General features: G+C 42.2%; 1 protein-coding gene across 7 annotated transcripts in view; it reads right to left on the reverse strand.

Moving 5' to 3' along the window:
- The window catches only part of CDIN1 (CDAN1 interacting nuclease 1), a 620,876-nt gene that overhangs the window by 396,908 nt on the left and 198,484 nt on the right, over positions 1–25,484 (reverse strand). For all 7 annotated transcript variants that reach the window (XM_077464766.1, XM_077464764.1, XM_077464765.1 and 4 more), the window contains one exon: positions 23,217–23,289. In XM_077464766.1, the coding sequence (XP_077320892.1) occupies positions 23,217–23,289 (73 nt within the window). The remainder of the gene's footprint in view (positions 1–23,216; positions 23,290–25,484) is intronic.

Here is a 25,484-nt window from a genome sequence, read left to right on the forward strand (position 1 = left end):
GTCTACAAGACTCTGTTAGTTCAAACAACTTGGCTAGCTTAGTAATGAAATGGTAGCATTAAATGATAATCACATACCGCCCTTAACCACGTCATACTAACTGGAAATATTCCACAGATTGCAATATACACATTGTAAGATTCTATGTTCACTAAGCTACATCTGATACAACAAGCTATATACTGTATGTCTACAGCCCCGATTCCTTGCCTCTCTCAATAAAAAAAAAAAGTTTTAATTGTGTATTGATCTAGTATTTTCTACACCACAGCTTACAAGGTTTGGTTTACCTTATGGAACTCAAAAATAAAACACAAACTGTTGCTCATATTATATGCATTAAAGGAGAGGTTCACCTTTTGTATCATATTACACCCATATTCAGGGTGTAACATGTAACATGTTACAAATCCATTGGCCCCTGCACCTCCCCGATATCACAGGTGGCGGGGCATCTTCTCCCCCCTGCTCTGTGAGAATCTGCCAAAAATGTGGCTGTGCGGGGCTCTGCCCACCTGGCTGCATAACTCATTCACAGAGTTCTGTGAATTGAAAACTACAAGATCTGACAGCCTTTGCGGCTGTCGGCTCTCAGTTCTCAATTTACTACAACGTCGTTGTTGTTGAGCTCTGTCATTGATCATTGATTGTGGTTGTTCTTCCTGTCAATGTGTGTACTTTGTGATTAGCAGAATGGATGGGAGCATATGCTGCCCTAAAACCTTGATATACCCTTCAGCATTGATGGTGCCTTTTCAGATGTACAAGCTGCCGATTCCATACACATTAATGTTCCTTTATATCATCAGCAGGCAGGCTTTTGAACTGAGTACTGATAAGCCAGAGGGTGCCTTTCCAATTTAGTCCGAAAGACGCAGCGCGGCACGGCAAACTATGTTCACATACAGTGATTTTTGGAAGTATTCCTGAGCCCATGCAGTGTTGACCATCACAGAATCATGCCTGCTTTTTACGCAGTGCTGACTGAGGGCTCACAGAACATAGGCATCCAATTTTCGGCTATGTCCCCTGTGCAGAGAATTCTCCAGATTCTCTGAATCTTTTAAATATATTATGTACTATAGATGATCATTTATTTAAAGTCTTTGAAATTTTACATGAAGGAACATTATATAACAGCTTTTCAAAGATTAGTGAACTTCTGCCCGTTGTTACTTCAAATACACTCTGACTCTCTAAGATGCTCTGTTTATACTTAGTCCTGTTACTGACCTGTTCCAAGCTAGCCCAATTCCTTTCAAAATGTTTTTCCAGCAATTCCCTGTTAGTACCACTTACTTTGCCAGCTCTTCGTTGCCCTTTCCCAACTTTTTTGAGATGTGTCGCTGCCATGAATTTTAAAATGACCTTATTTTTTTTCCTAAAATTGTACATTTTCTCAATTTAAACATTTGATATGTTTTCTATGTTTTATTGTTAATAAAATATGAATTTATGAGATTATTGAATTCTGTTTTTATATGAATTTTACACGGCATACCAAAGTATTTGGAATTGGAATATGTCCTGGCTTGCGTGCTGGTCGGGACCCCCGTGAGTCCGGTCGCGGGTCCCGCGGACTCGATCGCCACAGGCATACCCGCGATCGTCTCACGGGATGGCTGAATGGAGGAAATGGCGTGTAAACAGCATTTCCCCATTCTGCCTACCAACTAGTGACGCTGATCTCTGCTCCATGTGATTGGAGCAGAGATCAGTGTTCACTAAATGAAAGCCCAACCCCCCACAGTTAGTAACACACCCCTAGGAACACTTAACCCCTACACTGCCACCCACTGGTTAACCCCTTCACTGCCAGTGTCATTTACACAGGAATCACTGCATTTATATAGCAGTGATTACTGTATAAATTACAATGGTCCCAAAAATGTGTCAAAAATGTCCGATGTGTCCGCCGCAAAGTCACAGTCACAATAAAAATCGCTGATCGCTGCCATTACTAGTAAAAAAATAAAGCAATAAAAAATTATTAATAAAAATGCCATAAAACTATCCCTATTTTGTAAACGCTATAACTTTTGCGCAAACCAATCAATAATCGCTTATTGCGTTTTTTTTACCAAAAATATGTAGAATACGTATCGGCCTAAACTGAGGGAAAAAAATGTTTTTTTATATATTTTTGGGGGATATTTATTATAACAAAAAGTAAAAAATAATGCATTTTTTTCAAAATTGTCGCTCTATTTTTGTTTATAGCGCAAAAAATAAAAACCGCAGGGGTGATCAAATACCACCAAAAGAGAGCTCTATTTGTGGGGAAAAAAGGACGTCAATTTTGTTTGGGAGCCACGTCGCACGACCGCGCAATTGTCAGTTAAAGCGACGCAGTGCCGAATCGCAAAAAGTGGTCTGGTCTTTGACCAGCAAAATGGTCCGGTCTGTAAGTGGTTAAGATCACACAATCACATGAACAATCACATTTCGAGACATAAACATTATCTATACTACTGTATATTTTAACACAAAATGCTTCATTCTGAAAGCAAAATATTAAAGGTTGCTGCCAGCAATAATATATTATATACATAAAAAAAAAGCAAAAATATAACAGATCTGTATTTTTGACAGCAACAGTACATGTTCTCTGGGGAAAAAAGATAAGCTGGGTGCAAAAACAGCATTCTCCAAAATACAGCCTCTCCAATGCCACTTGTGCTTTTCTAAGCTATATAATTGGGACAGATAGCAACTTCACATTGCTGAGCCAGCATACTGAGGGAAGGCATTCATCATTTTAATTGCATTGTGTTTAATTATTATTAGAAAACCATGAAGAAGTTGAAATAGGAATTACTGAAATGTTGGGAGATGTAGTTAGAATATGACTAGGTCTTCTGCTTAGTACATTTATTGGGCCAAACTTGCTACAGAAGGAAGTGAAGAAAATATTATATAAAAAGAAAGCGGCCATAAACCCTACTGGACTGCATTATGAAAATCAAAGAATGGGGAACAATTTCTAAAACTGCAAAAGAAAGCCAAAATGAAAAGTAGTAGTGCTTGCTATTGGCAAAAGGTCTACAGCTCTTTCTTTGCTTTATTCCTTTCTAAAATATGAACCTAGGACAAGGATCATTAGCAGACCCTCAACACACAACATCCTATATCATAATCTATGTTTTTTGTTTTTTTTCCCCCAAAGTGTTCTTATATGGATCTAATATGTTACAAATCTGAGCAATACAAACAAAGTATATAATAAAAAATAAATAACTGTTACCTGCAGGGAAAGCCAGATATCAAACCAACCAGTGGATCTAGATATACAAGTTGGTGCACCCATATACGCCGATTATGGATTATTGAGGCCACCCACCCACATTTAGGCCTCATACATATTGACGTTTTTAAAAATGGGCTGTAAAGCTAGTACCGACGGCAAGAAAAAAAAAAAGGGATTTTATCTGTGTTTTGCATTGGCATCAATGCATGTTTAGCCACTCTAGCTTTCAGCCTCATTTCTCAACCTCTATTCAAAATCAATGTTTCCCTATTGGGAGCCCACTGATTTGAATAGAAGTCGCACCAGAAGTCGGTTCAAGATGATCCAACTTGCTGTGCGACTTGTGTGTTGAGAATCTTGAAGGGGAACCCCCGGCAAAATGTAAAAAAAAAAAAATTTGCGTCAAGTTCTCCCCAAGACGATACCAGACCCTTCGGTCTGGTATGGATCTTAAGGGGAAACCCCACGGCAAAAAAAATTACATGGGGGTCCCCCCAAGATCCATACCAGCCCCTGATTCGAGCATGCAGCCAGGCAGGTCAGGAAAGGGGAGGCGAGCAAGTGCCCCCCCTCATGGACCATACCAGGCCACATGCCCTTAACATGGGGGGTGGGTGCTTGGGGGCAGCTGCATTCCCCACTCCAAAGCACCTCGTCCCCAGGTTAATGAGGACAAGGGCCTCCTCCCAACAGCCCTTGCCTGATGGTTGTCGGGGTTTGAGGACGGGGGCTTATCGGAAACAGGAACAACACGGTGGCCCCCAGATCATGGCCCCCCACCTTTAGTGAATGAGTATGAGGTACATAGTATTTTTTTACTTAAGAAACCTGTGTAGTGTTTTTATTTCTTAACACTTTTTTGGTTTGAATGGGTAGGGGTACAATGTACCCCATACTCATTCACCTAGGGTGGCGGGCCAGGATCTGGGGGCCCCTTGATAAAGGGGGGTTCCAGATTTCGATATGCCCCCGCCCACAGGCCCCCGACAACCACCGGGCAAGGGTTGTTGGGAAGAAGCCCTTGTCCTCATCAAAATGGGGACAAGATGCTTCGGGGTGGGGGGGCAGAGCCCCCCTTGCCCCAAAGCACCCACCCCCCATGTTGAGAGCATGTGGCCTAGTATGGTTCAGAGGGGGTGGCTCGCTCGCCCCTCCTTTCCTGACCTGCCGGGTTGCGTGCTCAGATAAGGGTCTGGTATGGATCTTGGAGGGGGTTCCCCACACTGCGCGACGTCTATTCAAAACAATTGATCTTGAATAGAGGCAGAGAGATGCCGAATGAGGCTTAATCATGTGTATACAGTACTGGCGTCTGGTATTTTTACAGCTCTAGCGCTGGAGCTTCAGAACGCGCTAGTCCTGTTTTTTTTTATTTTGGGAGCTTAAAAACGCCATTGCCTGTTACAGCTCAAAAATGCCATGGCGTGTATGAGGCCATTTAGTTGTTTTTTTAAGCTGCAAAAAAATCTCAAAAATGCTGCTGTAAAAAGGTCCGTGTGTATGAAGCCTAAATGATTAATAAAAATAATGTGTTGAGTGGAGCAGAGGCATTCTTAAAAGTAGTAGTAAAGGCTAAACATTTTTTTACCCTAATACATTCACAGTACTAATGTAAAAAAAGACCCGAGTACAGACACAGTCCCCTCCCTTGTCCCCACACACTTACTTGCTGTTATTGTCACTGCTGCTGAGGCCCCACGATCCATGCTGTTTCCACCAACTTTCTGCTTGCAGAGAGGAGGTGAAAGTAGGGGATCAATGGGTGTCTGCAGCTGTCTGTGAAGAGCTAGGAGAAGGGAACAGGTGTGTAGCTTGCCAGGCACACTTTCAATAGCGCCACATAGCCCAGGTCGGAAGTGTGTACACATGGAGCGGGTAGCTAAAGAAAACACCCACAAAGAGGAGATGGGGGTCCGCACTTCTGGGACCCACCAGGAAAAAAAAAACACACATTTTCAAGGAAGCAGTCTATACACCATATGTAAACTATCACTTTAAGGTTGGGTTCACACTTATGCGAATTGGATGCGGTTTTCTCCACATCCAATTTGCATGCAAAGAGTGTGACCGGCCACGGTCTGCATTTGTAAAGGGTCCTGTGCTCTGAATCAGGTGCAAATTCAGGAAGAAATTTTGACCCGATTCGCACCTGAATCAGTGAACAGGGACGCATCGAACCCCCTGCTGTGAGCCGTGGCCCCAGCAAGTGTGAACCTGGCCTCACTTGTAAACTCATTGGACACTTTATTAGGCACACCTATCTATTACCTATAAAGAGCTGCACATAATAGGCACTACCTGATTCAGGTATGCTGCGATATTGAAATTATGTTCAGGTGGCACAATGGAGTTTAAAAAAAACCTTCTCAACATACTTATATCACCCCCAGCAGCTTGAACCACTGACAGAAGAAAAGAAGTTGAACTGGATTCCCACTGTGCACACATGCTTTAACAGAAAATGAGATTATCCAGACCAGAATATTTTTTTTTTAAACTTTGGTTGCCCAGTTTCAGTGATCGTGTTCTCAGTGAAGACTATTTTTAGCTGCATGAAATGAAACCCGGCATGGTCATCTACTGCAGTAGTTATCGGTTCAACATGTTGAGTTTCCAGAGATGTCTTTCCTCATACAACTTAGGTAAACTATGGTTATTTGAGAATTTCTGGATTCTTTTAGCTTAAAAAAGGCTGCCAGGTTGTCTCTAGCTTATATCATGCAGACAACACAGTACACTATTTAGCCAATCATGCATATCCATTTATCAACCCTAGAGGCATAAAAAGCATTTACCAATGACTATTTCAAAGCTTGTTGAGCATCCAAAGATGGCAAATACTTTACAGACTTAGGGTGCATTCACACTGGCAGTTTTAAAAAGTGCCTGGCTATGGTTCACGCCCCAGGTCCAATACGTTTGTGTAGTGTGAGTGCTCCAAATCATGCCTGGTAATGGTTAAGCATAGCACGACTGAGACCACTTGAAAGAGGTGGTCCCAGAGCACAGAATTCTCCATAGATCACTGAGTTTAGAAGCAGGAATCCCTGTGGTCTGGGTAGCAAAAGTAAAGACGGGTGGTAACACTTGCTTATAGCTTAATGTGTGTGCAGGCCAGCGGGGGACTGGAGAGTGTGGGGGGGGGGGGCAATTGAACTTGGGCATGGTAGAGATCAACTGTGCCTAGTGTCAGTGCACCCTTACTCCATAACACTCAGGCACATCAGATTTAACTGTCACTTTAACTGTCACTTTAACTTTTCTAAGTGGTATAACTGGGACATAAAAGAAATACACATTGCTGAGCATGCATACTAATGTAAATGTATATCAATACATCTTTCTGCAAATTTATGACAAGAATATTTTTTTTCCAAAAAAACTGTAATCTTCCCAATACCCTTATGGGAGGCACAAAAAGTACCACATACAATGGTCATCTTATTCAGACATAAAAAAAAAAGCCCACTCTCATTAAAGCGAAGTTCCACCCAAAAGTGGAACTTCCACTCATTTGTATCCTCTCTCCCTCTGGTGCCACAATTAGCACCTTTCGGGGGGGCAGAATACCTGCCTTTGACAGGTATCCTGTTCTCACTTCTACGAGTCGGGGCCGTGGCCTATGACATCACCGTGGGGCTCCCTCCTCCTCCCCTCCCTGTCACCAAGCCAGTAGGAGAAAGGAGCGGGGCCTCGCGCATGCGCAGTAGGGTTCCCAGTGTGAAGCTATAAGGCTACATAGCAGGGTACCCTTACCTGGAATGGCGGCGGCAGCACCCTGAAATCATCAGCTGCAGTGCCGACATCGCTGGACTCCAGGACATGTAAGTGTCCTATTGTTAAAAGCCAGCAGCTGCACTATGTGTAGCTGCTGGCTTTTAAAAAAATTTTGTTTTGGGCGGAACACTGCTTTAAGATTCCACCATCCCAAACAAAAAACCCACCACTAATCCTAATAAGATCATTTAACTATTTAACTCATACTTTAAGCTTTTCATGTTTCCACTACCATTTCTAAGTATTTTAAGCACCTTAAATATAGCAAAGGTTTGTAATAGTCTCCAAGCAAAACTAGATTCCAAAATATCTAAACAAGTGCACTTAGCTGCAAAATCCCTGTAACTTCCCAAATCTCCAGGTCTAAAAGGAATTCTGTGAGCTTTATTAAATGAAAAATGATTGACTCCTGGCACATATAAAACACTACTGAATCTAGCTAAGAATTCAATAGAACTGAAATACCTGAAGCCGTCTATATAATTGCATCCTGCAAAGTCCAACAAAGCAGCACCTCTAGAGCTATCGTTAATATTGACTGGGCCCTGGGAAAACAGTTCCTTGTCCCCCACCCCACCAAGGGGGCATACCTTCTCCCTCCTCACTGGCTGTGATTGACAGCAGTGGCAGCCAATGGCAAAGGGAGAGACCTGGGGGAGCACAGGCTCTTGTGCACATTGCGGGATCGAGATCGGGCTTAGGTAAGTATTGGGGGGGAGGCTGGAGGGGAGCAGCCCACCGAAAGGCAGCCCATCAGTGCCAGTGTCGATCAGTGCTACTTCATCAGTGCCCACCAGTGCAGCCCATCAGTGCCACCTTATCGGTGAACACTAGTGCATCCTATCAGTGACCATCAGTTCAGGCTATCAATGCCACATCATCAGTGCCCACCAGTAGTATCCATCAGTGCCATCTCATCAGTGCAGCCTGTGTCCATCAGTGCCCACCAGTGCAGCCTATCAGTGCCACCTCATCAGTGCCCACCAGTGCAACGAATATGTGCCCATCAGCGCAGCTTTATCAGACAATCCACAGACAGCCAAGACCTACCTGTGAGCCAGCTCACTCCACATCCGATGCTCGCTCTGGGGATCTCAGCGCTGCCGATTCTACTCCAAGCTTGACCCAGTACTTAGCTGAACCTGCAGACTTGGCCTTCTCCCAACCCCACAGACTGCATGGGGGGGTCAGAGTCAGTGGTGCTCCTGGCTCCGTCCCACCCCCTCCTCTGCTCTCTGGGATTACCGCTGCCTCAATTAAAGTGGCATCATTGGGCACAGGGCGGTCCCCAATGTGCAGGCAGTGCAATTTATTGGCAATGTGCCAATAAAACGCAGCTACTTGCGCCCCATCATATGCAGCCACTTGTGCACAGTATATGCAGCCACTTGTGCCAATAAAATGCAGCCACTTGTGCCCATCATATGCAGCCACTTGTGCCCGTCATATGCAGCCACTTGTGCCCGTCATATGCAGCCACTTGTGCCCGTCACATGCAGCCACTTGTGCCCGTCACATGCAGCCACTTGTGCCCGTCACATGCAGCCACTTGTGCCCGTCACATGCAGCCACTTGTGCCCGTCACATGCAGCCACTTGTGCCCGTCACATGCAGCCACTTGTGCCATACAAATGCAGCCACATGTGCCAATCAAATGCAGCCACTTGTGCCAATCAAATGCAGCCACTTGTGCCAATCAAATGCAGCCACTTGTGCCTATCAAATGCAGCCACTTTTGGGCAACATATACAGCCACTTGTGGCCATCATATGCAGCCGGGCGCGTCCCCCGGCTCTGCTGTCACTTCACAAACCCCCCCACGGCCAGTCCGGCGTCACTTACCGCTCTCCTGGAGGGATGGGACTCTCCTCCTCAGCAGGAAGTGGCGGCTGTGGTGCCTGTGTCCACTAGGCTCCTCAGGCTTCCTCCGCCGTATCGCCTCTTGCGCCAAAGGGTTAGGTCTGCAACAGGATCGCCTAATGCTTTGGCCAATCGGGAGACAGATCTCACTGACCTGCCTGCTAATTGGTAGGGAGGAACGTTGATGTGAAAATAGCAAAAATCCATTCGCTGTGCCACACAAAAGGGTGAGATCGGGACGCAGTGCTCTGCATCCTGAGCCCACCCTATTTTGAGGCCTATTAGAGACTCTGGCTCTAGTCACGTACTTCAAAATACGCACCCCGTGCCTATCCTCGCCATAGTATTTCATGTGTCCGGCGTCCTGAAATGGGCCGGGCACATGAATAGGAGGGGGTGGACTGAGAGGGTCCAGCGTGTCCGATAAAGAATATCGATATCAGGCAACTAGGGCTGCAACTAACGATTATTTTCATAATCGATTAGTTGGTCGATTATTGTTTCGATTAATCGATTAATAACTTTTAAAAAAGAAAAGTGGGTCAAATTGATGGTCATTTTCAACCACAGTGACGGGAAAATTTGGAAATAGAAAACTTCTTAGTCAAAGGAATTTTCAGTGTATGTGTTTTTTTTTCAGAAAGTATTTATTTTAAAAACAAACATGTGAAAATGTCAAACAAAATTCTTTCATTCAGCGAATGTACAAAGATTCTTTGTCTGAATATTCTCATCTGAAAATTGATCTGTGAGGCCAGCATAAGGCTCGGTACACACCTATGCAGCTTGCTTTTGATCTGTTTCTGCAGTGCTTTTTGCTGTACGTTTTGATATTTGCGCACGTGATTTTACTGCAAGTTGCATTTTTTGCCTTTTTTTTTTGAGCAGATTAAAAAACAAAAATTGCTGCAAAAATGCATTACATGCTTTTCTGCAGCTTCTCCATTGAAGTATATTGAACCAATAAAGCACTGTTGTGCATTAAAAGTCCCTGACCCTTTCAGATGTGAACGTGTCCCATAGATGTGAACTGTAATGCATTTCTGCAAAAAGCACCATAAAACGCATAGATGTGAACCAGGTCTAAGACGTTTAGTAACATAACAGGGTTAACAAAAACTAAAACGAGCCCTTTATAGTAGAAAAAAAGCAGATAATCACTACTGTAAGGGGTTCATTTTTTTTTACTGTAGAACTGTGAAAGTAATATTTACAGTAGTGATTTGCTCTTTTTGTACTATAAAGGGCTCTTTTTAGTTTTTTTAACCCCATTATGTTACTGGGCGATTAATCAATTATGAAAATAGTAATCGATTAATTTCATAATCGATTAGTTGTTGATTAATCAATTCATTGTTTCAGCCCTACAGGCAACAGGTTAGATAGGACATGATAAGCATGAATTTAACCGGTGTAGCGCCAGCCAACAAAATAATATTTCTTCAATGTCACACACCAACCATTCATATACTGGGCACAAAATAAAATTATATATATATATATATATATATATATATATATATATGTGTACGTCTATATGTACATATACACACACACACCCACTCATATATACATATATACACACACACTGAGCAAAACTCAAAGATTTATGACTTTTTCTATGTACATAAAAGGCCAATTTCTCTCAAATATTGTTCACAAATCTGTCTAAATCTGTGTTAGTGAGCACTTCTTCTTTGCCGAGATAATCCATCCACCTCACAGGTGTGGCATATCAAGATGCTAATTAGACAGCATGATTATTGCACAGGTGTGCCTTAGGCTGGCCACAATAAAAGGCCACTCTACAGTAAAATGTTTTAAAAACACAGCACAATGCCACTGATGTCGCAAGTTTTGAGGGAGCGTGCAATTGGCATGTTGACTCTAGGAATGTCCACCAGAGCTGTTGTCCTTAAAGGATCACTAAAGGCATTTTTTTTTAAAATAACAAACATGTTATATTTACCTCCATTGTGCAGCTCGTTTTGCACAGAGTGGCCCCGAACCTGCTCTTCTGGGGTCCCTCGGAGGCTGTTTTGGCTATCTCCCACAAGGACTCCACAACTTCATGCGAGCTCCCTCGCATTATGTGGAGTGCTTGTGGGCGCGCTCTCCCAAGATACAGCTGGCAGCCATAGCCACTCACTGTATCACTCGGCCCGCCCCCCCCCCCCCCCCGGCGCGCCGCGTCATTGGATGTGATTGACAGCAGCGCAAGCCAATGGCTGCTCTGCTTTCAATCCATCCACTCTAGCCAATCAACGGCCAGGGTGAGTGGCGAAGAGGATGTCGGGGTCGAGCGTGGGACTTAAGAGGGGTCAGGTAAGTAAAACGGGGGGCTGGGGGAGGCGGCATTGTCAGATTTTTTTTTACCTTAATGCATAGAATACATTAAGGTGAAAAACTTTTACCTTTACAACCCCTTTAAATTGAATGCTCATTTTTCTACTATAAACCATCTCCAAAGACATTTCTGAGAATTTGGCAGTACGTCCAACCGGCCTCACAACTGCAGACCACGTGTAACCCAGGACTTCCACATCCAGCATCTTCACTTCCAAGATCGTCTGAGACCAGCCACCCGGACAGCTGCTGCAACAATTGGTTTGCATAACCAAAGAATTTCTGCACAAACTGTCATCCGCATGCTTGTCGTCTTCTTCAGGGTCTCCATCTGACTGCAGTTTGTCGTCGTAACCAACTTGAGTGGGCAAATTCTAACATTCGATGGCTTCTGGCACTTTGAAGAGGTGTTCTCTTCACAGATGAATCCCAGTTTTCACTGTACAGGGCAGATGGCAGACAGTGTGTATGGTGTCGTGAGGGTGAGCGGTTCGCTGATGTCAACGTTGTGGATCGAATGGCCTATGGTGGCGGTGGGGTTATGGTATGGGCAGGCGTATGCTATGGACAACAAACACAGGTGCATTTTATTGATGGCATTTTGAATATACAGAGATACCGTAACATGATCCTGAGACTCACTGTTGTGCCATTCATCCACGACCATCACATCATGTTGCAGCATGATAATGCACGGCCCCATGTTGCAAGAATCTGTATACAATTCCTGGAAGCTGAAAACATCCCAGTTCTTGCATGGCCAGCATACTCACTGGACATGTCACCCATTGAACATGTTTAGGATGTTCTGGATCGGCGTATATGAGCGTGTTCCAGTTCTTGCCAATATCCAGCAACTTTACACAGCCATTGAAGAGGAATGGACCAACATTCCATAGGCCACATTCAACAACCTGATCAACTCTATGCGAAGGAGATGTGCTGCTGCCCTGCATGAGGCAAATGTTGGTCACACCAGATACGGACTGGTTTTTCGGGACCCCCCCCCCCTCGACTCCCCCAAATACTGCTCATTTTAGAGTGGCCTTTTATTGTGGCCAGCCTAAGGCCATGATAATCAATTATGCAATAATCATGCTGTCTAATCAGCATCTTAATATGCCACACCTGTGAGGTGGATGGATTATCTCGGCAAAGGAGAATTGTTCACTAACACAGATTTAGACAGATTTGTGAACAATATTTGAGAGAAATAGGTCTTTTGTGTACATAGAAAAAGTCGTAGATCTTTGAGTTTTGTATCCGAAAAGTGTACCTCTTGGGGACTTTTAAGGGAAAGGACAACTACTACGTGGTATGATGCGTTGTTGAATATTTATTACAAAACAAGTGGCATAGAGTGTGTAGGAAGATCAACCTACATAAATATACAAGACTTGAACAAGTGTATTAACCACTTGCTTACTGGGCACTTAAACCCCCCTCAGTCCCAGACCAATTTTCAGCTTTCAGCGCTGATGCACTTTGAATGACAATTGCGCGGGCATACAACACTGTACCCAAATGAAATTTTTATCATTTTTTTCCCACAAATAGAGCTTTCTTTTGGTGGTATTTAGTTACAGCTCGGAGTTTTATTTTTTGCTAAACAAACAAAAAAAGATGCAAAAAAAAAAAATCATGTTTTAATAGTTTGTTATAAAATTTTGCAAACGGGTCATTTTTCTCCTTCATTGAAGTGCGCTGATAAGGCGGCACTGATAGGCTGCATTGGTGGGCACTGATGGGCTGCATTGGTGGGCACTGATAGGCTGCATTGGTGGGCACTGATAGGCTGCACTGGTGGGCACTGATAGGCATAGTTAAGGCGGCACTAATAGGCACAGATAAGGCGGCACCGATGGGCACAGATAAGGCGGCACTGATGGGCAAAGATGGGCACAGATAAGATGGCACGGATGGGTGGCACGGATAAGTGGCACGGATGGGCACTGATAGGTACCACAGATAGATGGGACTGATGGGCACTGATAGGTGGCACTGATAGGTGGCTCTGATAGGTGGCACTGCTGGGCACTGATGGGCGGCACTGCTGGGCACTGATGGGCGGCACTGCTGGGCACTGATGGGCGGCACTGGGGTGCAGCACCTTTGAGGCAGATTGGGTGGCACTGTGGGTGGCACTGTGGGTGGCACTGTGGGTGGCACTGTGGGGTGGCACTGTGGGTGGCACTGTGGGCATTATGGGCACAGACGGGGGACACTTACTTTTACTTTGTTAAACTTCAGGATGGCACTGCGGGAGGCAGGTGGGCACTGGCAGGTGGCATGTGGTGACTTTCATTGCTGGCCGTGATCGGGACATCGATCGGTGATCGGCTTTTTTTTTTTCTCCTCGCACTGTCAGCGCGAGGAGGAATAAAAGCCGATTACCGGCTCCGTTCTATCACATGATCAGCTGTCATTGGCTGACAGCTGATCACGTGATAAGGGGTCGGGATCGACCCCTTACACGGATCGGTGATCAGGCGAGTCTCACGGACTCGCCGATCACAGAGCGCGCCGCGCGCGCCCCTCAGGGGGCGCGCAGGCCGCTCGTAACCGGGACGACGTCAATAGACGTAGTCCCGGAAATCTAGGTCCGCGCTAATGCCGTCATTCGGCAATAGCGCGGTACCCAAGTGGTTAAAAACAGAAAAGGATGCCGTAAACAGAGAACGTAAAGAGCAGATACAGGTATGTATTCCGACACGTTTCGAGTATTTCAACTCTTCTTCAGGGAAAATGGATCAGCATGTGTACATATATAGCCTGTATTATAGCTCAGTTGATCACAAAGCAACCAAACTTTAAAAACATAAATAGCCCTGGTGTGGTGAGCAGCAGGGTAGGGAAAGGTTGCACTGCTCTGTGCCCACACAGTGGCTCGGAGCTGGGAGTAAGGCCCGTCCAGCAATCACCCCAAAAGGGAGTTTCCCAACAAAGGATGCCAAAGGAAGGTCCCTCCCAATAGTCCTGAAAGGTGAACCTGTTGTGGCCCTTGGATGAGGAGCATGCAGCAAGGGACAGTCAGGAAAATTTACTGCACTCCACTCTGCATGGCACCCTACTGCCCCTCCCTATCAATGCTCTTCTGCCTTGCTTACCAATAACGAGCAGGTTGAGTTCTGGGTATCCCACCCAGTGGGACCACACTCTGCCTGCCACAGCAGTCCTGACTCCATTTGTGCTTGTGGGGTCCACGTCAATTTTCCTGACCTGACGTATGAATGGTAAGAATATTGGAAGAAACAGAGTACCAGTGGTTACATCTCCCCGCTCTCAAGTTTAAGCCTGATAGACCCACATGCAATATTGCTAAGGGGCCCATAATATCTGGTGAGTAAAAGCACAAAAGGGGTTTTGTGGAGAACAGTTCACCGTGTGACCATTTTGGAGCACTACAGCACTTTAGGATTTTCTGCACAGCAGCACTTTGGAAAAAAAAAGCATTTTGGGCGCTTTTTTCTTTCTGGACTTTAGAAATATATGTTTGCAATTTATAATTTGTCAGCTTATACATATTGTGTATGCACAGTTGTGCCACTTTAGTTGGCTTGTTGTAAGCACATCAAATATTTTTATTGTTTGTGCTGTGGTTTGGTGTATACCACAGATTGACATAACCCTTACATACTCTATTAAAAATAAACGACTAAACTGTAGATTACGGAGACCTTTCTAAAGTAACTGTTCCAAGACAGACTAAATAGCTGGGGTATATTTACTTTCAGCATAAATAGACAAAACTTGATATAATGTTAAAAAATACATTAGTCTATGTATTTTTGATTGACTGAGATTGCTTCCAAGCTAAACAGGACCATCAACACCTTTTCACAAAAAAAATACTGGCCCTCCTAACATTTTAATCTATCAGTCCTATCATTATTGTTAATTGGAACAGTTATTTTTACAGCCCAGACTCTAAATACCGGTCACACACCGAAAGCCCATTGAGCACTTCCTTCATGCAGACAATGTCTGAATGGCATTTGACCTCTAATATATTTTTTAGGACAAGATGTGCTTCATCTTTATAGCTATTTAGTAGTTCTGACAGGTAATCCAAGACAATAAAGAGGAAATATTACTGATGATTTTAAGTGACATATCAAGTTCATATATTTTACAAGAAGTTGCATTAGTCTCTGCGTAAAAGATAATCTCATTAATCAGATGTAGTAGAAAGATGATCATGGCACCGATTTGCTGACCTATGTACTTCAAATATATTAACATTATTTTTTCCTATTTCTAGATCAGAGAACTCTTCCACAATAGCAGAACACAATAACAGGTATAAGGGTGCATATATATATATATATATATATATATATATATATATATATATATATATATATATATATATATATATATATATATATACACACATACACACACACACACACATATAAACACACACAAAGATACGTTGCCCATAGGAGTATGGGTACACAGTAAAAGAATGAACACTACCTGTTAAAAAAGAAATATATTAATAGGCATCACATTTTGGTCAGACTATTAACTTTACAATTACCCCACTCAATGAATTTTGCTTTACTGGGTCTGATATAGGCTAATCTGCCTGCTTTGCCCTTGTGCTGGCTGACGGCAGTCGGATAGAAGTAGGTCCAAAGCAATCAGAGCGCCTGACGTTGACAAATGGCCATGCTGCGGCAGACTTGTGGAGAGGGAGGGAGGGAGCAGAGACACATTCACTTTAATCTCTTTCTTGATTAAATCTAAAGCCGTGCTGTTCTGACATCATGTGATTTGCTCACAAAGCATCAGCGCGTTACAGGATGCTGGGTATAAAATTTGAAATTTCCAGTTCCTTAAAGGGAGTATAATAAGACAAAATCCACATTGATTAAATAGACAGAACTCCCCCAATAAAGCGTGGGTGCAATCACCCTACTCAGCTTGAGGTGCTACATTTTTAGTAACTATCGATTTCCTCTTTTCACTTTACATAAAGATTAATTAGCAAAATTATAACACAAAAGGAAGCAGAGAAAATGTGAAATTGGTTTAAATTGCATTAAGACTTTTATATCTTGCGAGACAATTTTTAATGTTTGTGTGTGTATATATGTATTTATTTGGAGCCACAATGTCCATATAGCAAGTATTGTGTGTGTGTGTATGTATGTAGTGTATATATATATATATATATATATATATATATATACACATATACACACACACACACATATAAGACTGGTGTACTTCATTAGCATCAAAAGCACCATAACATCTGGCAACAACTTAAATCTTTTCATTACAGATGGACTATTTACCTGGTTGTAAAACACAACTGCTACAAATAGTGGCTCTGTCAATGCACAGTAAAAGCGGGCCAGATTTAACTTTGCATGCTACGGAGAATGCAACAAGGCTTTAGAAGCAAGCTGCATTTGGGAAAAAAAAAAAAAAAAAACAGGGAAGCTGAAACCCACAAAGAATTATTTGCTGCCTTTCTTCTTTATTGTTAGATTACCTATGTGCCTAAAGGCGGGACTCAAAAGGTAAACATAACACCAGGTAATAAAAAATGCAGGCGATGGAAGTGTCTTTTTCACCAGACTAGGCAAATATTTATGGCGTAGTTGACAAACTCGCGCCTAGTAAAAGAAGCAGCAGAGAGAGCAATTACCCTGATATTCATGGCTCACTTTGAATATTGCACTGAACATTACTCATAAATCTTTTACGAGAAGATCCCCTGAGCTCACTTAACAGCCAGTTTTAATCATGCAGTTGACACGGAGAAAATAACAAAATGTATTTTTTCAGTGGCAAATTAATTTAAGTTTGAACCTCCTCCTGAAGCACTGCTCTTTTCATCTCTTCTCTCTCCTTTTTTTTTTTTATTATTATTAGTAGCAGCGGAGTATTTCCTCCTACCCTCTTGCCGAGCCTAGTGTTACTGTGCGGGAGGAAGATTGTGGGGCGTAAAGACAAAATAACAACACAAGCTGAGGATTCACGAGCAGAACAAAGACAATTAATGTTAAAGATGTTATATTTCTGCTGAAGTGTGGATGGTGAAGTTGGAGAAGGATCCTCATCTGCGGATAGGTCAGGCAAGTTCTTATTTTTAGCTACACTTAAGAAAATATTTGCAGGCAAGACATTCTGCCTTAATCAACAATGCAGTGTAATGATGATATACAAAATACAGTAACCCAAATATCTGCCTATAAAAACACTGTGGTGGGTTACAATGTGATATGTACCAAATATAATTGAAAACTCATATATCACAATTTAAGGGGAGAGGTTACAGTAAATTATTATTGTGCTGCACATAGCCTGTGCAGAGCGGTGGGTGGGACCCAGCAGACCTACCCACTACAGGCTTCCTGTAAAAAAAACTACAGGAAGGCAGATACAAGACCAGTACGAGGAGAGAAAGCAGCGGTGGTTGGTCTCGATTATAGGAAACTGCTGACCAGAGGCAAAGTGCAGAAGCTGTTTAATGCTAGATTACTGCACAAATATGGAAACAAATACACAAAGCACACTGTGAGAACTCGCTTCAATTGGTAGAGCTTTAGGACTCTCACTTACTTCTTTTTAGGGCTTTTATTGAAAGTTCAGAAAAACAAAATCAATGTGTTTTCCTCACAGCGGTTTACAAAACAACAGATCTTCTTCAATCTTCTAGCTTACACATACATCATTGCGGCTCTGACATGACTCTTCAGGCCCTTGTCTACTCTCCTATAGACTGTCCTCTCACAAACGCTTGGTCCCTATACTTAATAGCCCCTTGCTGCTCTGGCAACCACTTCTCACCTAGGTGGTGCCCTCCTAACTGCTTGGCAAAGACCTCCTCTGTGTACTGGGGTGGAACCATAGTCATGATTCACCTAAAAGCTCAGTACACACCTGCCCAATCAGTGTCCTGGTGTTTCCTAAAACTAGGATCCTTTCTTGAAGATTTCAACACACCCAAATTATAATAATAAATAAATAATAAATCTCCAGGCTCCGGGTCCCAAACCAAGTCTTACAGGCAACGAGGAAACCAATAAGCCAGTTTGCTCTGGAGCCCCCTCAACCTGACTGGATGAGAATACTGGTTGACACAAAACCCTTTTAACACCATGGCAGGGCACAGCATTGTCACAACACCAAAATTCAAGTATAACTATATAGGTTTCTTATATTTTGACAAATCCTCTGCTGCTGTTGCTGTAGCCTGACAGCTGCTGCTGGCAGTTGTCAAAACACCCAAACACCCAATCAGATGCAGCCACTGTTAAGACTAAAATGCTTCATCCAGAATTTTCAATTGACGAATATCAGGCGGGAGGGTGGCGGAAGGGAGGCGAAATTTACAGTGTATGGCTAGCTTAAACAGCTAAGTAATGGCAAACAGATAAGAAAAAAGATGATATTTATCCTAAATCAAAGCCTGTGACCAAATAAACGAAAACACACTTAAAAATACACTTAAAAAAACTGACATGGATACGATGGGAATCATTATGTTAAGCATTGAATTGCATCAAATTGCTCAGGTGAAAACTGAGCTCAAACTAAGTAGTGTTTGTGACCTGGCTGTGCTGTATGATAGGGCCATGTAAATCTCAGGACTAGATAGACAGAAATACAAATAATTTGGCAGATAAAACAGCTTCCACATACAAGTGCAATTAATAAAATTATATCATCAAAACGTAATTAATTTCAGTTATGCAATTCAAAAAGTGAAACCCATATATTATTTAGATGCGTTACATGGAGTGATATATTTCAAGCATTTTTTTTTTTTTAGTTTTGAGGATTATGGCTTTACAGCTAGTGAAAACCCAAACCCAAACCCAAAATTCAGTATATCAGAAAATATGAATATTACACAAGACCAATTAAAAAAAAACAAAAAAAACAAAAATTTTTAACACTGAAATCTTGGCTTACTGAAAAGTATATCCATGTACAGTATAGTATGCACTCACTAGTTGGCAGGGGCTGCTTTTGCATGAATTACTGCATCAATGCGGCATGGCATTGAGGAGATCAGCCTGTGGCACTGTTGGTGTTATGGAAACCCAGGTTGATATGATTTCGGCCTTCAGTTTGTCTGCATTGTTGGGTCTGGTGTCTCTCATCTTCCTCTTGACAATACCCCACAGATTCTCTATGAGGGTTTAGGTCAGGCAAGTTTGCTGGCCAATCAAGCCCAGTAATACCATGATCATAAAAACTAGGTATTGGTACTTTTGGCAGTGTGGGCAGGTGCCAAGTCTTGCTGGAAAATGAAATCAGCATCTCCATGAAGCTGGTCTGCAGAGGGAAGCATGAAGTGCTCAAGAATTACCTGATAAAGGGCTGTGCTGACTTTGAACTTAATAAAACACCAGCAGATCACATGGCTCCCCAAATCATCACAGACTGTGGAAAATGTTGCATTTTATTAGTAAATCAATGTCCCAGAGTCTGGAGGAAGAGTGGAGAAGCACAGAGTCCAAGTTGCATGAGGTCCAGTGAGAAGTTTCCACAGTCCGTGATGATAAGGGGAACCATGCCATCTTCTGGCGTGGGTTCACTGTGCTTTATCAAGACCACAGTCAGGGCAGTCCTTTACCAGGAAATTCTAGAGCACTTCATGTTTCCCTCTGACCAGCTTTATGGACATGCTGATTTCATTTTCCAGCAGGTTTTGGCACCTCTTTGTAGTAGAAGATGAGAGAAACCATACCCAACAATGTAGATGAACTGAAGGCTGGTATCAAAGCAACCTGGGCTTCCATAATACCTCAGCAGTGCCACAGGCTGATCACCTTCATGCCACGCCACGTTGATGCAGTAATTGAACCAAAAGGAGCCCTGACCAACTAATGAGTGCAGACTATACTGTACATGGACATACTGTTCAGTAAGCCAACATTCCTGTATTAAAAATAATAATAATAATAATTAATTGGTCTTGTGTAATATTCTAATTGTCTGAGATACTGAATTTTGGGTTTTCACTAGCTAAAAGCCATAATCATCAAAATTAAAAGAAACAAATGCTCAAAATATATTACTCTGTGTGTAACGCATCTATATAAAATACATGAGTTTCACTTTTTGAATAGAATTACTGAAATAAACAAACTTTTTGATGATATTCTAATTTTATGAGATGCACTGTATGTATTTTATCTGTGTTATTTAGCTGATTGCCTGGAGTTTAGCTTTAAAGTAAGTGTTTGCAGGACATTATGAAGAGTGTGTTTCTTACAGACTATAAAGCATTATTTGTAATGTGTATTTTCTACCTGGTTTAATGGCTGACTTTAATGGAGCAACCTTGGATTACCTAGGCAACTAGAATTTCATTGGCTTTGGTAGACGTTTACATTTAGTAGGGCTGCATCTGTGAGAGAGGCTTTTTCCCACTTGCTTCTCTATTATGTTATTACTTTACATGTTAAGGCTGAAGTTATGTTTGAAACAGAAGCTAGAAGCTTGTTAAAATTGCAAATTGCATATACAAATTTATTAGCCCTGTAAATACATAACTTTTGCATGGAAAGTTTGAAAAGTTGCAGACCATTCCATCTGCACTGCAAGCCACCGGGTCAGGCTTTGGGGTGCACACTTTGCTCTGCATAGCTCCTCTGGGACTACATGTCCCAGTGTCCATTGCATTAGAATCTGTTGCAGAGAGGTGGGGGGGGGGGGTCAAAGTTACATGGGACGGGTTATCTATTTTGAGTAATGTTATGTACTGGATGATTTAAATTTTTTCAGCTTGCTATATTAGCAGTAATATTGCAGAGCTATCTGTTTATGCGCTGCTAGAATATATATGCCTCCCATAAGAAATGGGCGTTAAAGGTATTCATCAGATCACTGAATGTAACCTCAATACGTGATGTCATGTTAACTTCTGGGGGGTGTAAATGACAGTTGTGCTGCTGCTGAGGAGGCTAGATGTGGTCTGGCAGGAAGTCAACAGCAATAAGCTGAAATAAAGCTTTATCAGCAGATTTTGAAACAGCAAACGGGCATCAGAGGAGACTCACTTGTAGTAAAAAAGCTAATTTACAGGACATCTCTGACTGATTCACTTAGGAAATGTGAGTCTGGAGTTATGCTTTAACACACTGATAAGTTTGTCATTTTAAAATGGGTTCATCTACTATTGAAACTTGGGTACTGTGCATATGAATCAAATGTCATATATACACATAAAAATCCTAAATAAAGTCAATATTGTGTGTTTATTACTGTGTTCATTTACAAAGATCCACATATTAATTATTAAATCATTTGATTAATAGATATTTAGAATTTTCTCTATTATTACGACTTCTTGACATTCAGTTTGGCTAGATCTTTTGCCACTTCTGCCACACAGGGGTCCATTTAAAAATGTTTTCACGCTAGATTCACACAACTTTCAGTAGAGATTCACACACATTTAAAATTGAATTCAATTAGAAAAATGTGTGAATCCTGTGTAAAAGATGTCTGAATTTTGTGCGACAAAAATGTAAATAGAATATTATATGTTAAGACAAAAAACTATGCCTGGTATTTTTAAGTAAAATTTGTGGCTTGACTAAAATGAGGAAATGTGCAATCATAAGCATGAAAAAGTAAGTAAGCCTTTTATCAGCCTAATTAACCACTTGCCGACCAGCGCACGATGATGTACGTCGACAGAATGGCACGGGCAGGCAAATGGGCGTACATGTACGTTCCTTTAAATTTGCCGCCCTGGTCGGGACCCCCGTGAGTCCGGTCGCGGGACCCGCTGACTCGATCGCCGCGGGCATCCCCGCGATCGTCTCACGGAGCGGCCGAATGGAGAAGTGCAGTTGTAAACAACATTTCTCCATTCTGCCTAGCAACTAGTGACGCTGATCTCTGCTCCATGTGATTGGAGCAGAGATCAGTGTTCACTAAATGAAAGCCCAACCCCCCCACAGTTAGTAACACGCCCCTAGGAACACTTAACCCCTACACTGCCACCCACTGGTTAACCCCTTCACTGCCAGTGTCATTTACACAGGAATCACTGCATTTATATAGCAGTGATTACTGTATAAATGACAATGGTCCCAAAAATGTGTCAAAAATGTCCGATGGGTCCCCCACAATGTCGCAGTCACAATAAAAATCGCTGATCGCCGCCATTACTAGTAAAAAAAAAAAAAAAAAAATTAATAAAAATGCTATAAAACTATCCCTATTTTGTAAACGCTATAACTTTTGCGCAAACCAATCAATAATCGCGTATTGCGATTTTTTTTACCAAAAATATGTAGAAGAATACGTATCGGCCTAAACTGAGGGAAAAAAATGTTTTCTATATATTTTTGGGGGATATATATTATAACAAAAAGTAAAAAATAATGTGTTTTTTTCAAAATTGTCGCTCTATTTTTGTTTATAGCGCAAAAAATAAAAACCGCAGGGGTGATCAAATACCACCAAAAGAAAGCTCTATTTGTGGGAAAAAAAGGACTTCAATTTTGTTTGGGAGCCACGTCGCACGACTGCGCAATTGTTAGTTAACGCTACGCAGTGCCGAATCGCAAAAAGTGGTCTGGTCTTTGACCAGCAAATTGGTCCGGTCTGAAAGTGGTTAAGAGGGTAGAGTCATCTGTCTGAATGCTAGCATGCTTGGTCTGGTTTAGCTCTGTTCAATATTACTCTCAGGTTCTTAAAGCAATTGCTAAAAAAAAAAAAAAAGTCAAAGTAAAAAAAAAGTCAAAGTGACATATGCCAAGTAAGGATGTTTTTGAAGATACTTGGGAAAACAAGTTGGTGCATTTTGGACAAGTTTATAAAGCCGATTTATGCATTTATAGACTGCATAAAATGTGGAAAATTTGACTGCTCTGACTTTATTTTGCCTCAACATTTTCAGCCCTGGATACACATTATTCCTCTTTCCAAAATTGTGATACAATTTAAAACCCAAAAAATTATTTAAGAATGAATGTATATGCAGTAGTCAAACCATACATACGTGGTTGCCCATCCGGATCTTGAAGGAATCTCTCCAAAATAATACGTGCAAGGAGCGCTGGAGAAAAATCCACCTATAAAAAGAGAAATGTAATAATTTATAAGGTTGCTGCCCTGTTTCAGGTAAAGCCCTAGTCACACAGTAAAGTTTGGGAACTCCCAATATATACAATCGGCATTAAGGGAAACTATAGGGGTTTTCAGTAAATTTCATCTTAATCTATTTATAAAAACCAATACATGTGACGGGACTCCGAGCACAGCAAAAGGTGTTTTTTAAAGGCAATTCTGCCTTTCATTAAAGACAAACTGCAGCATGAAGGTGAACCAGATTGGTAACCCCAGATTGGAGTGGTTTAAGGAGGACCAACTATGGTATACAAATATAGAAAACATCTTTATTCAAATATAAACCAAAATACAGTATAATAGTCCAAAATTGAATAAAACCCCACAGACACTCAATTAAAAAAAACACGTATGACAACGTTGTCACAAAAGTGTCACAGACAGGACCCAATATACACACTTATGCGACACAAAGTTCACCATGCAGAGCAACTCTGCTTCAATCACTCTTGAGGCTATAAAGTAGGGAGCTGGGGTCTAGAGACACTTATGCCCACAATGGGACTTGTCTAATCCCAAGAAAAAATTGGACAGTGCAATCACCTGGATCTCCCAGACTCTGCATATATAGCCCAAAATGGAAGTGACCGTGGGTCAATGGTTTAAACAGAAGACCTGATATTTCCCCAACGGGGATTGAATCACCATCAGTAGGGGTCCAGCACAGGGTAAAAGGGATGTTGCACCTGTAGTCCCAACATGTAGGATTTAGTCTGAGGTCACAGAGAAATAACGGCATTCCAAAAGTTACCTACACAGACCTTATTAATAAGGACAGCAAGTGAACACTGGCCAGACTTAAATTGTCCTTGTCCCAGCTTGTCCCTCTTGTTCCCTATGGATATACAGAAGCACTGTTGAGCCTTGGTGTCTATGGAGAGATTCAACAAATGGCTGATGTGGTATTGTATCTTGGCCAGGTGATAGCAGATGTCAGTTGAACCCGCTGCTTGTTACTGCCTCAGCTGGTTCTGTTGGAACAGATAATAGCGGGTATGCCTATATCGCTACCAGGGCTCTGGACATGGCCAGTGGATGTAATTATGTACTCAAAATCCTGGGGTCAGCATGCAAGCTGCTGTGTTTGTATTGAATAAAAAATAAAGGCTGTCCAAAGGCTCTCATCACTTCGCCATGCTGACAGATAAAGGCATCTACCTACATTCCATAAAGCGTCCCGGCAGTGTCCCTCAAAAAGATGTTTTTGTCTTCAGGTAAGTTAGTTGGTTCATTCCTAGTAGGAGGAAACCTTCTTGGCTCAATGCATCAAGCCTGGTGAGTCTGTGAAGGCAGAAATCATGCCGCCTAGTTGGTGAAGCGCATGTTGGAACGCAGAGCCTGCCTAAGTCAGCGCTTTTCGCACATGCGACCATATGTTTCATCAGGACATCATGTCCTGATGAGGCATATGTCACGTGTGGAGCTCAGGTAAGTATTAGGGGGGATGAGGGGAGCTGCTGCACAAAGAACATTTTTTTTTATCTTCATGCATAGAATGCATGAAGTTAAAAAACATTTTACCTTTACAACCACTTTACGGGTAGGTGGCCAGTCAGAAGTTTTGATCTGCATACTTTTTTTTTTTTTTTTTTGCTGTTTATCCAACTAAAGCTTTTCCCAGAGACTTTTTTCTTAGTTTAAAAAGGAGATTTCCATTCACTACTTCTGGCAACATCCGATACGTTTTGAATTTACCATGATCTTCTGTTCCATTTACAGCAGTCACTAGGACAAATAGAAAGAATGCATCTTGCCAGTGGTGACAGAGAGCAACATCAACACAATAAAATAAGTCATTCGATGAGAATGACATCCAGATAACCAGCAAGTTCCAAAGAAGGGATAAGCAATGGCAGTCTGCATACTCTCTTACTAAAGGCATTTTTGAATGCATTATGGCCTCTTTGGTAAGAAAGCCAAATAATGTCCCCATTGTTGAAGGGTTCAAAGCCTATCAAGCAAGCATGCAGTTGCCATTCTACAGATTTTTCTAAAGGCAACGTGAACCTTCCACACTGAATGCCTCCAGCTGCCATTGTGCTTTTTCTGGGTATCCAATGTGTCCCTGTGCCTTTAAGGAACAGTGGGCTCCCTCCAGGCAAACCTGTCCTTAATTTATCTACTGCTAATGTACATATGC

The sequence above is a fragment of the Lithobates pipiens genome, unplaced genomic scaffold (genome assembly GCF_037356315.1).
Source record: "Lithobates pipiens isolate NorthernLeopardFrog02 unplaced genomic scaffold, aLitPip1_a1.2 Scaffold_30, whole genome shotgun sequence".
Lineage (NCBI taxonomy): Eukaryota > Metazoa > Chordata > Amphibia > Anura > Ranidae > Lithobates > Lithobates pipiens.